At 35.4% G+C, this 15,610-nt stretch overlaps 1 protein-coding gene across 2 annotated transcripts; it reads left to right on the forward strand.

Moving 5' to 3' along the window:
• The first annotated feature begins 1,105 nt into the window (after positions 1 to 1,105).
• si:ch73-40i7.2 (FYN-binding protein 1) lies at positions 1,106 to 15,352 on the forward strand. 2 transcript variants are annotated; one of them, XM_060878029.1, is made up of 16 exons: positions 1,106 to 1,390; positions 6,854 to 7,421; positions 10,049 to 10,106; positions 10,740 to 10,822; positions 11,116 to 11,153; positions 11,303 to 11,337; positions 11,495 to 11,630; positions 11,979 to 12,138; positions 12,461 to 12,608; positions 12,733 to 12,749; positions 12,836 to 12,899; positions 13,340 to 13,403; positions 13,526 to 13,688; positions 13,829 to 13,862; positions 13,960 to 13,997; positions 14,174 to 15,352. In XM_060878029.1, exons 1-16 carry the CDS (start codon positions 1,388 to 1,390, stop codon positions 14,218 to 14,220), a joined length of 1,656 nt encoding a protein of 551 aa, XP_060734012.1. In that variant the 5' UTR covers positions 1,106 to 1,387; the 3' UTR covers positions 14,221 to 15,352. The 2 variants fall into 2 exon arrangements, with proteins under 2 accessions (XP_060734012.1, XP_060734004.1); XM_060878021.1 differs by having other exon boundaries at positions 1,107 to 1,390; positions 12,730 to 12,749.
• The last annotated feature ends 258 nt before the right edge of the window (positions 15,353 to 15,610 follow it).

A 15,610-nucleotide genomic window follows, 5' to 3' on the forward strand; every position in this document is an offset into this window, starting at 1 on the left:
AGACTATAAAGATTAAAGCACTACATGAATATATGGAGTAAAGCCTTTGTTTATAGTTTACAGTTTCCTCAAATGATAGTAAATAATGATGTATACGGTACCATAAAGATAGGTTTGAACGTAAAACATTTGTTTTATGCTCATCTGTAACAAGCTATTAGTCGTTATATTCATTCTAATTCTTAATATGAGGTTATGTAAATGAAATAGTGTATTAAAAAAAGCTTTCACTTAACAAACACAGGGTTTTCGTACTTGCAGTTTCTTTTTTAAGCTGGTGTAATTTACTTTTCCGATGGCAGAGGGAGACCAAAACCTGGGAAATCCTTCTGTCAAAGGCCCTTGATTGCAAGACATTTAAAGATGGTCCTGTTACCAGAAGAGTATTCATGGGGTTTAAATTGATTTATATGTTCACATTCATATATAACCAGTTCCTGAATTACCACAAATGAATGCAACATTATTTACATTAATGTTGCATTAAGTTACATTAAGTTGTATTAATTTGAATGGAATCATGGTGTAATATTCATTATATCCCAAAAATCCTGGGTTTATAGATGTAGTGTTTATACATTGTTTATATATTTGGTGTATTTCTTTGATATATCAATCTAGGAAAGTTATTTCAAAGGCAATCACACAATTAGGGAATATCAAACATGTATCGGTCAGATTAAGCTGACAGACACCTTGTAAACCAGGTAAGATGGTCTACCTGTTTGACCAGTAGCACAGATGGATGGCACATATATGAGACCCATATTTAAAAAACCCCATCTACACAAAGCCACCTAAAGTGAAAAGGAAAACCTTTACATACACTCATTTCAGAAATTTTGTGGTTGTGTAATTGAAACTGACAACACAACACAACACAACTCAGGTACAAAGTTAATAAGGGCTTAATCTAGTCTCCATTTTTTTCTTTATTTTTTTTTAAACATTGCTTTTTAACCCCATGTTAAAAAGTGAATGCAGTGCAATATTTAACCAGGTCATATTTTTACATAGCTCACACACACACACACACACACACACACACACACACACACACACACACGAGGAGGAGGAAATTGGTGTGTATCGTGACCAGCTGACATACTGCAGTTTATTGAGGTTAGCTACACCACATAACTTTCCTCATCTGCATGCGAGCTCAAAGGGCTGTTCCAAAAGAGGCTTATTTCACAATCTGTTTATTTTTACTTTCCTTCTCTCAGTGAACATACTGATGTCGGATTTACCTGTTACCTGTCATTTTCTTGAGAAACTGACACTTGTTTAGAGTTTTCTCTTTCTCTCTCTTTCTCTCTCTGAGCTTTAACTTTACCTCAGAAATGTCAGGGAACCTGTACGGAAATAAAACTCCACTCTAACATACATGGTAAGACAAGATTCATTTATTATCGCTAACTGTTTAGATGCTATTGTATTATGTATTTTTTCTTTTTTTATTAAATATTTAAACATTGCTTTTTTAATTTTTAAAAAAATTTTTGATTGTGAAATAATGATTTTTTTTATGTATGCATCTGAAAACCCATCTTAATCCACGGCTGATTTAAATGATTGAATTCTAATTTTAATGATTTAAATGCTTAAATGAAAGGCGAGGCAATTGTATTTACATTATAGCTTTATTACATTATTTATTTTGGATGAATGCATGTAACATAGTGTATATGCAAGTGGTGCTTTGTGTAAAATGAGTGTCTGATTTCAGTAACTGTGGCGAAAAAAAACAAACAAACATTTAAATGTGAATATAGGAAGCTAATATATCAGCTTTGTAATGAATTGTTAACTTATGGAGTTTAGATGAATTGCTAAACTAGCAGTGAGTGAATATAAATGAATGGCAATGTAAACACGGTAAAAAAAAAATATATATATATATGTATATATATATATATATATATATATATATATATATATATATATATATATATATATATATATATATATATACATATATATATGTGATACATATATATATATGTATATATATATATTAGTGTTACTTTCGTCACCTATTTTTAATTTAGTCTTAGTCTTGTTCCAAATGTCCTTGTTAGTTTTAGTCATATTTAGTCATTCACATATCTTTTTTGTTAGTCTTAGTTTTAGTCGACTAAAAGTCTCGTCATTTTAGTCTAGTTTTAGTCAAAAGAAAAGTCAAGGTATCTTAGTCAAGTTTTAGTCGACTAAAAGTCTTTTAATTTTAGTCTAGTTTTAGTCAAAGAATTGTAGCTTGACCACATCTGGAATCTATTGTAAGAATAAATACAACGAGGCCTCATTAAATGCAATAATATCAGGAACAAAAGTGTTATAGTGGAAATAAATAACTTAATGAAAAGCCTAAGATCAAAACTGTAGGTGTGTGTATATTCATTCATTCATTCATCTTCTACCGCTTATCCGAGCCACCTCGGGTCACAGGGAGCCTGTGCCCACCTCAGGCGCCATCGGGCACCAAGGCAGGACACACCCTGGATGGAGTGCCAACCCATCACAGGGCACACACACACACACACAATTTTCCAGAGATGCCAATCAACCTATCATGCATGTCTTTGGACTGGGGGAGGAAACCGGAGTACCCGGAGGAAACCCCCGAGGCACGGGGAGAACATGCATACTCCACACACACAAGGTGGAGGCGGGAATCGAACCCCAACCCTGGAGGTGTGAGGCAAACGTGCTAACCACTAAGCCACCATGCCCCTGGTGTGTGTGTATATATTAATTGTTAAACTTGATTCCCTTACATATACATTTGCTTTTAAGCCTAATTATTCATTTTGATTATGATGTGATTGTGACAGAGGCGTGGTAAGAGGTTTCAGGTTGGGGGTGCTGAGTTTTTTCTGTCACCACTTTTGAATAAGAAACAATATCAAGGCTATAAAACTTGTCAAAACTCCACGAATCACAAAAGTATCAGTGAGAAGTTGAGAACACACGTTTAAACAGTGCATACACTCGAACTTGACTGCACATCACATTTTTTACTTTATTGATGCTGCTTTTAATCGTAATGCAAAGACTGGTCATCGGGACATAAGCTGTCATGTACAATAAAAGAGCCTGCACAGCGACAGGAAATATAATTTAACACAAAAAGCCTGCCTATATGATGGACTTGCGCTCAGGAGGTTTTATTTATTTTAATTATTTTTTTTTTTTTGAGCGGCGTGTGGACGAATTCTTTCTACGCACACACTATTTTATTTCTTGATAACAGACCGCTGCGAACTATAACACACCGTTGCCATGAAAAACAGAGCGTTTCCATGGACACATAGGATTCTAAACGTAGAGACGGAGCGCACTATTTTCTTTAGCGGAAACAATACAATTGTTTTTAAATCAATAAACTCCTTTTTAAATCATCACTTTGAGTCAAATTATCGATTTATTTGGTAGGTAGCAATATAATAAGCGGGATCCGCTTCGCGGACCTGTAATTGAGCAACAGCGCGAAGCTGCGAACTCGTTCTGAGTATTTTAAAGGCGTAACAGCTGATGAAAAAGCAGAGACAATTGTAGAAGAAAATGAAGAGAGAGTTTATCTTAGTTTTTATTTTATACAAAACATTTTCGTCTCGTCTTTTTTCAATAATATGTATATATAATATCTTTTTTTTATAAAATAAAATTTCAACAATAATGCATGTTAATTTAGTCAGCGTTTTTGGACAGTGGTGCAGTCTTGTCATCGTCTCGTCTTAGTCATGAAAAAAAGGTTGTTGAACATATTTCGTCTCGTCTCGTCTGACGAAATTAAGAGTTGTTTTTTTTAATTAATCTTATAATATATATATACGTATATATATATATATATATATATATATATATATATATATATATATATATATATATATATATATATATATATATACGTATATATATATTATAAGATTAATTAAAAAAAAAAAAACTCTTATGTACGTCCATGCAGAATGACACACTGTTTTCATATCAGTAAAGTTTAGAATAGTTAGAATAAAGAACCCCAGAATTATGGAATGGACCCTTAAAGAACCACAGGATGTAATACAACGTTCAACGATCACAGCACCAATAAGAAGAAATCCTCCACAGGTATAAATAGCTGCTTGTTTTCTTAAGAAGCTTAAGGATGTGTGCAAGTGTAAGCAGAAGCTTACACGCTACTGTGTTAAATCTTTAGAACAGTTTTTAAACTCAAGTTCCCAAATACCTCGATGCAGTGTTTTCCTATGTAACGTTCCCAAATGAAGACGTCTACGTGTCCTTGGTACACAAAATACCTCATAGTTTAGATGTGTTCATCATTTGGCCCTCAAGGCAGTCCAGACTTTTATTATATCTATATTTCTGACACAAGCAGAATGAAGGTGTGATGGCAAAAAAAGATGTTTTTGTGTATTTACTTCATCTATAATAAATAAGTAAAGTGCATTTTGATTAAGTACAAGAATGCTTATCAAAAGGCCCTGTAATGCAGGAATAGGGCTTCACTATTTCCTTTGTCACTTTTATTACAAAGAGTGCCTGTAGCAAGGCATGCTGATGATTGGTTTAACTCTGACTCCCACTTCTATGGCAAGTGTTGCAGAAAGATGCATGCATTACTGTAATTGTAAAGGTGTGTGGTTGGAGGCACTTCCTGTGCCTCGCTATTGTTCTGAACCGGCTTTCTACTCCTTTATCGACACCAGGGTACAAGAGAATGCAAGCACTTAAATAAACTCTTGACATTTGATGAAAAAAAAAAAGGGTATCAGGAAAAGTCCCTGTTTGTTTTTGTCTTGAATTCGGGGAAGGGAAGCAGCCATCACCCACACCTTGTGCTTTAACTTTAGATTCTCCTGAGATAACAGAGACAATTTGTTTTTGTTTTTAATTATTATATATGTTGTTGTTTTTAATCATTATAGCTGGAATTTTTCATTATTAGAAAATAGTCAATACTTTGTATGAACAAGATTAGAGAATGCAGTTCAAAACGTTTAGCTAGTTGTTAAATACTAGCTAAACGTTTTGAAGACGCTCTTACGCTTCAGTTAGAAAGTAAAATGTTAAAGTAAAGTAATATAGGATGAGAGGAATTAACCAAGTTTCTTTGTACAGTACAATTCTGTTCAGTTCAATTTGAATTTTAAACACTTTTTTTACACGTTGGACCAAGAATAGTGTGCCTAGAATCACCATGATGAATGCACAGCTTTGCATGTGGAGTTTTATAGAACTGCAATGTGACATGTTTTTAATTTTACAACAGAAAACACAGTAACAAACTAAACTGAGGAACAGTACAATGCACACACTTGTAAAGCTGGCATAGGCATATAACCTCATTTTGAAGGGGTTTTTATCTGTTCCTCATAACACCACACCACTGCTCTCTCAGAACACACACCTGGTACATGCTTTTAACCCAAATGCATACGGTTTCTTTTTAGGTAGTGGGTAAGGTAGTGAAAGTCCCATATATTCTATTTTTCATTAGTATATATTGCGTCTAGAAAGTGTTCCTTCCCTTGTGATTCTTTCCAGTTCTCTTTTTGCTGTATTGCAAATATAAAGCATTTATTGGCCCTCAGAATCATTTGAGCTGAATTATAAGAGCTTGGAGATGACATTGTTATGAATGGGAAAAAAAGATTATTAAAACACCAGCAAAGATTTGAGCTCTAGGAAATCCATTATGTGACAAAAGAACAAAATATGAGGTACTTTCAAGATCAGGCCAAAATTGAGCGCTCAAGCAAGATGGCAAATTGTCATAGAGGTGTCCAGGAGTCCAGCTACAACGCAAAGGGGTTACAGAGCTCAAAGTCTAAAAGAGAAGAACCTGGGCAGACCTCAGCACAGCATCAGATCTTCACATATCTGGGCAATATGAAAGAGTGACCAGAAGGAATACACTTCTGAGAAAGTCCAAGAAAGAAAATCAATAAACATTTTTTTTTTTTTAAAATGCTGCTAATTGTTAATGTTTACTGTTATGTTTGCCAAAAATCAAATACAGCCCAAAAACCAGGTAACAACATTACTATGATCGAGCATGTTGGTTTTCTAGGGTTGCATTTATTCAGATAAAGCAGCAAAAACAGGCAAAATGAATGGCGTCAGATATGAGCAAATTATTGAGGAGAACCTTCTCCAGCCAGAAAGACATCTAAATGTAAAGTGAAAATATATTTTCCAACAGAATAGTGAGCTCAAGCACAGGGACGATATTACAGAGGAATTAGTTGGAATTAGTTATTTCCATTTACATTATTTCCTGTCCAGTGTGACCCAAATGAGGATGAGGTTCCCTTCTGAGTTTGGTTCCTCTCAAGGTTTCTTCCTCGTATCATATCAGGGAGTTTTTCCTCACCAGCGTCACCTCCGGCTTGGTCATTAGGGATAGATATTAGAGATAAATAGTAACGTAAATTAAACTTTAAACAAATAAACTGAAATGAATTGAATTGAAAAGGATTGAAAGTCTGTGGCATGAACAGAAAACTGGAGTAAATAAAAATCAACACAAATTTGCCTCATTTGAGATGTAGAAACTTCATATTGAGGAATGAAAAATTGAAAATCAAAGTGTGCAAAGCTCAGAGACAAATCAGTTCTGTAATTGCTGGAAAATTCACATACTGAGCACGTGAATATTGATTCACAGAAAAATATTGATCATTTATTTCTGCTTATTAGCGACATGAAGCTGGGTGGTTTATTTTTCTCCCTGGAGTAGCAGTCTTTATTTGCTTTGTATAATGGAACTATCAAGTGCTAAGATTGATAATGTGTAGAATTATATGTTTTTACTTTCATTTTCTGTATTTTTTATTTGATTTATTAGGGGGACAATGCAGACTTCAAGGCCCTGAGGGCCAAGTTTCATGCTCAAGCTGAAAGGGCCGCATCCAGTGCTGGAGCTTACTCCAGGCCTCACATTGCTGGTTATTTGCCAGAGTCGTCAGACAATGGATTGGTCCGAAACAAAATTCCCCTCGTAACAACACCAAAGCCGCTCTTTCCAGTGAACCCCGGCACTGAACCCAAGAGATTTAGTCCAAATCCCCAAGGGGTGTTTCCCAAACCGCCACCCTCTCACCGTTTAGGAGCTAAAGATGATCCTGTACCACCTGTCGCTGACACTGAGAACACAAGGAGAGTAAAACTGACAGGAGAGCTTCTCCAAAACAGGATGCTGCAACATCTTGAGAAGAAGCCCCAAGCACATCCCAGGTCACTACTGCCAAGTCAGAAGAGCTTGTCAGATGTAATTCCTCTGAGAAAACCACTCCCTAATGTTGGGCAACGACCTACAAAGCCCAAACGACCTCCGTCTGTCAGCCTGGAGCGTTTTCGTGTCAAGGGTCCAGCCTTTCTGCACACAGTCCATCTAGATACTAAAGCATCTGAAGGTTAGTACCTGCAGTTTTTCTTTATACAGCTTTTTTTTTTACCCAAAAAGGAACCACGTATTCAGTGCTCGGGCTTTTGACATGGTTGGGTCCATTTAGTCTATAAGGGATTGTGGGGTGACACGTTAAACAGCACTCTTGAGGTACCATCATCAAAAGAATAATGCTACATTCACACACACACACACACACACACACACACACACACACTGATTTTACCACTTCAAGTCACCATTCCCTGTGCTATCAAGTCACCAGTAGGCATTCCTACTGGTTGTCAAAGTATTAGCATTCCACTTCAATGTTTTCTTGCCGAACATTCTGTATATCCATTATATATTATATTATATAATGTATATTATATTATATTATATTATATTCTGTATATCCATATATAGTATATCCATTATATCATACGGGATGAAGGAAAAGCTGTGTGGGCTTTTTGCGATGAATCACCATTTAATCCTGTCCGCTCCACTGTCTTCAATCCCATCAGTAGTCGCTTCACCAAGTCATTTCATTTTCCATAAACCTTTCTCAATTCTGTCATGTCACTGGACACATCAAGGCTGCTATCGCTCATGTCCCCAGACGTCTCCAGCTCTCATTGAAAATAAACAATCTCCAGTTGCTGTATATATGAACGTAGCGTAACAGAGGGATTATTTTTTGGTAGAATGGGGCTCATTCCTTAAACATCAACAATTTTGTAGTTCCTAGAGCAATAAAGCTGTATTAAGATTTTTTTGTGGCCCAAAATCTTAAGCCATGCTGTGTGTGTGTGTGTGTGTGTTTTTTATAATTGTAGATATTATAGTATCTACAGTTTGAAGAATGTTATTTATTAATCAGAATTATAATATTAAATGTTAACATTTTTTCATTATAATTTTTTTATTGTTGCTATTTTTGCTGGAGTTTGATAAGATAAAGACCAACTAATTGGACTACTTTTGGGTGAATAAAAACCGGCAGCGGGTCATTTCGGAATCTTAGAAAGTGCTTATGAAATATTCAAGATACTAATAGATTAAACAATTCAGAATGAAAACCTTCTGTTTAAATAAATAAGTAAATAAATAAAGTGAATTTTAATTAATTAATTAATTAATTAATTAATTAATTAAATGCTGGCATCCGTTTCCAGTAAAGTATTATAAATGGAATTTGTAAAATAAATAAATAATAATTTACTGAAGTCATTATTGTAACTGTTATATTGTACGTTACTGTAAATAACTAGTTTTCTAGCAACAGCTGGCAAAATGTCCTGCAGTTTACTGTATAATTTGTGATAGTGTTATTGAACTTAATGTAAAATACAATAATAAAAAAAATAACAACAACTAATTTGTCAATTTCATTTCAAATCATAGTAATGTTCATTACTGTAAAATTCCATACAGTACATGTCATTTCAAATGATAAGATTCATCCTTTACTTTTTTATTTGTTATATTTTCAGCAGAAAAAAAAAAACAGCTCGGTGACATCACTGCCATCACCACAAGCCTTTCTGACAAAAAAAAAAAAAAATAAGCTACTAGAACTCGAAGCCAAAACAGAATATGTGCTCTTGTCCCCTCATAAGCTTTAATAGCTAACAGCAATTCACGGTACAGGAGGAAAAGTAAATCTGATGTAGTAGACAGTTAAAGAAGCAGGCCTGCTTAGCTTAGTTAATGTTTAAATTAGTGAGGAAAGCGAAATGTTTTTGAAAGTTTGCTGAAGTTAAGAGCACTTAAAAGGTCAACTGTAGCTTAACGATTAGGTTTTTGGTCTCCATTTCTAGTGAGTTCCATTAAACGCTCCAGATACCGCATATTGTTCTACAATGCCTGCGTTTTAAGATTAAAATACCACACAGATGTGTAAAAATAACTACATTTCTAATAGTAAAAGGGAATTTATCGTTCTGTTTGCTTGGGCACTGTGTAACTGTCCACATATACTAGTTTTTAAATCCCAAACTAGGGGGGCACGGTGGCTTAGTGGTTAGCATGTTCGCCTCACACCTCCAGGGTTGGGGTTCGATTCCCACCTCCGCCTTGTGTGTGTGTGGAGTTTGCATGTTCTCCCCGTGCCTCGGGGGTTTCCTCCGGGTACTCCAGTTTCCTCCCCCGGTCCAAAGACATGCATGGTAGGTTGATTGGCATCTCTGGAAAATTGTCCGTAGTGTGTGATTGCGTGAGTGAATGAGTGTGTGTGTGTGTGTGTGTGTGTGTGTGTGTGTGTGTGTGTGCCCTGCGATGGGTTGGCACTCCGTCCAGGGTGTATCCTGCCTTGATGCCCGATGATGCCTGAGATAGGCACAGGCTCCCCGTGACCCGAAGTAGTTCGGATAAGTGGTAGAAGATGAATGAATGAATGATAAATCCCAAACTACTTCCATGAGAAGGGAAAACTTTACGAAATATAACAAAACTGAAAACAAATCAACAGAGAAAGTCGGACTTCCTATAATTATACGTTTGTAGAGTTGCTTCTATTTTAAGTAAAATGTGCCTATTTGTAGTCTGTATGTATGACTCTATGTATATACATGAAACATGAAACTGAGTAGACTGAGTTGACTAGACAATTTATCTCTCACCTTGTCTCATGCATGTCTGTGTTTTTCACAGGGCCACCACGACCACCGAAATCAACTTTTATGTCTGCGACACCACCCATTACACAGAGGTAAGAGCTGCTAGGTTTATGGTTTTAGCTTAAATTTATTGATCAAGAAAATAGGAAACATCAGCTGTGTTGTTTCCTGTAAATAAATCAATTAATCAATAAATTAATCAATACAAATATTTTAATTACTACTACTAATAATAATAATTAAAATTAAAATAACAATAAATGTCATCGTTATTGTTATTATTATAGCTATAAACAATAATAATGCTTTTTTAATAGAAAGGAGAAAACATATCCATATACAGTGCATGATAAGAAAAATAAGCGAATAATAATTCTATCAAGCAGTTGATTCCGAGTGACCTTCGGATCGTTCTATCAGTCTTTCACTGATCATTATGACAATCATCACAGCGCTCTGATCAAATATGTGCATTTCCAGATCTCAATGTCTCTAGAATATGTGGGTGTAAAAATGATTGCTTTGTTGCAAAGTTCCTGGTAGCGCAACCAGAACACCCTGAGAATTAGCCAAATAAAAAATCCCAGCTCTGACAAATATTAGAATTGATTATAAATTGTGCAGTTAACCAGCATCAAACCTAAACCTGTCACTAACATGAATTTTATACTTCTGCGTAAGATCTCACATCATTTTATCAAAGTGTGATTTTTTTTTTTTTTTAGAATCACCGAACCTGAACAGGACACATACGATGATATCGATTTGCCCCCACCTCCACCTCCGCCTCCTAAACCATCTTCCAGTGGTAAAATCTCACACTCGTTTCTATTGCTATTATAGAAATGATCGTGTTTGTAGAAGTAGGCAGCCATTTTGATAATATTACGTATTGTTTTGCATGCAAGATTTTGCTTGTTACCAATCATGTAATACTTTTAAATACTTTTGACCTCTTGGGTCAGTGTGTTTAAACCCTCCCTGTGACTGTAAATGAATAAAAGAGATTCAGAATTAATCAACTTGTGAAATGTTACACAAAAGCACACCAAAAATAAATATAGAATGTCGTGAACGTACGTACGTCTTGTGCTTTCACAGAATCATGGACAAGCAGTTTCTCGTCTCAGGCTGATGAGGTGCGTGTGTGGCCCAGGACACTTACAAGAATAAATCAATCCATAATTATTAACGCTTGACACATTTCTGAACGTTGGGACGGCTGTAGTTGTATATTATTCACTGTACCCAGTGTGTGTTACTAAACGTGTTCGTGCTTCTTTCCTAGGAGAGCGATGATAGCGAAATTTACGAACATGTCGAGTAAGTCTCTGTTATGTACAGTATTTAGAAACAGCACTGAAATGTCAACCCTTTTATCTGTTTCATCTGCTATTATGCGATATCAAACAATACCTGTTTTGTCAGCAGCATCAGTTCTCAGGTTAAATAATCTGTTTCATGCAATCTGCTGTTGCAGTCAGGAGGAGATTGCACAGCCTGTGGTTTTGGAGAAGAAAAAACTAAAAGAACACAAACGACAACAAGAAGTGGAAAAAAAGAAAGAGCAGAAGGAGAGGCTCAAAAAAGAAAACGAGTACCGAAAAAAGTTCAAAGTGAGCTTTTCTGCATAGAAATATACACCTTAAGCATTATGTTTTTGTTGTTTTTTATATACATATATATATATATATATATATATATATATATATACATAACGTGCACCTTATTATATAACCTACCTATAAATGAAACATATCCAAATTCGCTTTATTTAATGTGTGATATTTGTGTAACAGAAAAGTACATTAGTTTATGTAATTACTTTTCACTTTCATATATATTGCTATATTCACATGAGAAAGATTTTCTGAGGCTGCAAAAACTTTTGCATGGATCTCTGTTTTCTTTCTGGCGTAATCTATGTTTTCTGTGTAAAGCTTGATTATCCTTCTTTACTGTAGATGGCTGGAGAAATCGACGTGCTGCACATAGCTCGTGTGAGAGAGGACTGGCACGGGGGGAAGAACGATCTGCGTGTGCAACAGGGAGAAGCTGTGGAAATCGTGCGTGTGAAGAACAACCCAGAGGGAAGATGGCTGGCACGAAACATGAGCGGGGAATGTAGGTTTTACTTTAGACAGACAGTATAGACTACACATCACATGATATACTACATCCTAACTAACCTGCACTCACCAGTTTCATATCATGTAAATCTACAAGTAATCTAGTGTCAGAAACATTCTCATCCTAAAGCGTAAACGAGTCTCTGTGGTGTAGAATCATCAAGTCCTAAACGATCGCAAAAACTGTTGTTATAGCTGTTATAGCTAATTATTACGTAGTTCTAATGCAGCCACATTGTGTAGTAGAAGCTTTGACAGAAATTTAACAAAAAGCGAAGCATTGTTTTATATACTTCATACTTCTTTATGATTTGCAGATGGATATATCAGTAACACGTGCGTAGATGTGGACTATGAAGGAATAAAGCGAAAGATTCTCAGCGAAGCCGCTCCTTCTGCCCTTCCTCCTCCCGCCATAATAGACGAGGACATCTACGACGACGTCGGCGCCGACACGCTGAACAGGTGAACAACAAACAACAAACGTGGAACGATGAACTTATTGACATATCCGTAGTTAGAAGACCTCGACTAGCAGAGATCTGAGTGAGGGTTTCTCATCTTGTGTATTTTCTTCCTTTCACAGCAGCCTTAATGTGAGCGGCGGTAAGTCAATTAGCGGTTCCACCATATTAAGAAAGCATCCTTTAATAAGTTAAATCAATATTTTTGTTATTCTTCTCTCCTCTCAGAGATATATGATGATGTTGATCATGTCATACCAGATGACTTCCCCCTGCCCCCTCCGGAGATATGGTACACACGATAAATTTTGCTATCTAATCTCTGCCATCTTCAGAATAACATCAACAAGAATAACAGTCTGTTTTCAGTATCTTATTCTGATTCCCTGATGCAGTGAAGACAATAAACATTACTTATAAATGCTGCCCATGAACTGGCTCCATATCGAGTGTCCTGGTGACATGGGAGCTGAAATTCTTGTCTCATTTCACTTCGTGTTAATAACTAACTTTGCGGCCATGTTTCAGAGAAAGACCTTTTGTTTCCTGTGCCGGAGGCGTTATCTATGTAAACGATTTGGTGCCGTCCAATTAAAGGACTAGATCTAATAACAAACATTTAATAATGAGTAATATGTTAGAATACAAAACGAAAGGTGTTGCACAGATGCTTGGTTTTGTTCAGAATGTAACAGTACAAATGATTTGAACTGTATTTTTTTTTTTTTTTAGCCAAGACCCTAAAAAAAGCAAGAAGCTAGAGAAGGAGGAAAAGGAGTTCCGAAGAAAGTTTAAGGTAAACTTCATGTATTATATTCACAGCTGCGCTCTAAGTTCTATACGCTGAGCATGTTGGATATCTCAGTGAACCTTGGTGAGATAGGTGCTCATGTGCTGTATGTGCTTTGGTGTGGACAGATTGAAGGCCCCATCCAAGTGCTGTGCTGCATGATGGTGGATCCGAACGCCAACATCAAGAAGGGCGGTGGGAAGGAGCTGACTGTTGTGAAGGGGGAAATTCTTGAAGTTATTCAGCAGACTAACGAGAAGAAAGTACTCTGTCGTAATGATCAGGGAAAATGTACGTGTCTTGCGCCCTCTTGTGGACAACACTGGAATGTATTTTATTATATTTTTGATAATTAGCTATATGAGTGCAATTAAATAATATATACTTGTTACTAATGTCATATATTATGTTTATTTAATGTCTGTTTCCAGATGGATATGTTCCCAGACATTACCTTCTACACGAGTATGTTTTTATTCTGTAATCGTTATCTTTATTACTACAACAAATTATTATTTTAAATCAGTGTTGTTTTTTTTAACAATGCTTCCTTCCATTTCAGGGAAAACGAAATATATGATGATATTGACAACATGACAGGTATGAGAGTTCCCAAAAAGATTTATAGCTGTATATATGATCAAAAGTGATCCGCTTCAGACAAATATTGTCAAATGTAATATTTAAGATGCTTCCAGTCTCCATTCTTCAGTGTCCAAACCTCATGTTTAACATACAACATTTTATATCTTTTATTTTCACATTTTTCCTCACAGATATTTATGATAATGATGTCAGTGGACCAGCTCCACTGAGGTCTTGACCATCATATTAACAATGAAACGATCTACAAGGTGGAAGAAAAAGAGGACCTGATGAGATTGATTCATGCGTATTGAGGGCACGAGGTCAGGGAGGAGGAGAAGAGGAGAACATTCAAGAAAATGTTGTACATTGAAGAAATAAATGCATAATTTTTACTAAGCTGTAATATTTTAGATTCTTTAATTTTGTAATACTAATGCAATCACCTAATAACTGCCATAGGTCAGCTGTTGATTGCTGAACATACATTTCCATAAACAACTAAAAAACAGACTTTTTTTTTTCATTGATGTGACGTGGAAAGAATTGACTGTCTTGAGAAGGTTGCAGATTCCAACCCCTTTTTTTAATATGCTTTTTAGGAGAAATAGCACATATTAATGGATAGAACAATGAAGTTTGATGAAATGTCATCAGGAGATCCTGAAGGCTTTAAATGAAACCCAATGCAGTATTTTGAAAAGTTTTACTTCATTTTACTTCTTTCTGGATTGCTGGATAGGTGCCTTCTTCCATCCAATGTGTTTATCTTTTTTTTTTAAACAAACAAACAAAAAACAAAAACAAATGCAGTCTCAAGACCAGACATTCAGAGTTATGAATTTTTTAAACAGTCCATCTAACATTGAAGTTCGATAACAAAACACCCATCAGTCTCTGATATTATTTATGATCTCACTTTAAAAAAATGGGAGGATCAAAACAAAAGGTTCCATAGTCTAACACATGTAAACAGTATGTAAATATCAGCAAACAAAGTTAAAACTCTGATCGTATCATCTTTTCATCTCTAACCCAAATGTCTTCAGTATATGGCAAAAACAAAAGAAATGGCTTTGCTGTTTAGACAGCATTAAAGCGAAACATCTGACATTTTCCATTCTGCTTCCTTTTATTCTGTATCACCGGTGGGTTGCCCTAAGAACCAGTGAAGTCTGCATATCAAAGTCATCAAGAAAGAAATAACATACTTCACCCCACCAGACAAAATGGACAACATGCATAAATAACATTGACACTTTGCTTTACCGAGGATGGAAATCAGTCATAACACTGTTTTGTTTCATTCTCTGATTTGATTTCTATCTCTGTATGAATGTCAATTTTATACATTAAATACTTGACCGTAATCAAGATCATATTCATTTCATACATTTTAGTCTTCCATAAATAATTTGTTTAATAATATTACCTACCAAAATTACACATCAGTTGGCTTTTCTTTAGTTTTTGGTTTAGGGAGATATTATTTTAAAATGTAAAAAACAGCTAGTGATTTTAATGTATACTTAACAGGTTATTAAACCGTAAATGTCTAAAAGAAAATAATTGATTTATTTAATCTTTTTTTAATGAGGCTGTTCAAGCTTTGGACCTGTTCCTTGTCT

Source organism: Tachysurus vachellii, chromosome 1 (genome assembly GCF_030014155.1).
Source record: "Tachysurus vachellii isolate PV-2020 chromosome 1, HZAU_Pvac_v1, whole genome shotgun sequence".
In the NCBI taxonomy this organism is placed as follows: domain Eukaryota; kingdom Metazoa; phylum Chordata; class Actinopteri; order Siluriformes; family Bagridae; genus Tachysurus; species Tachysurus vachellii.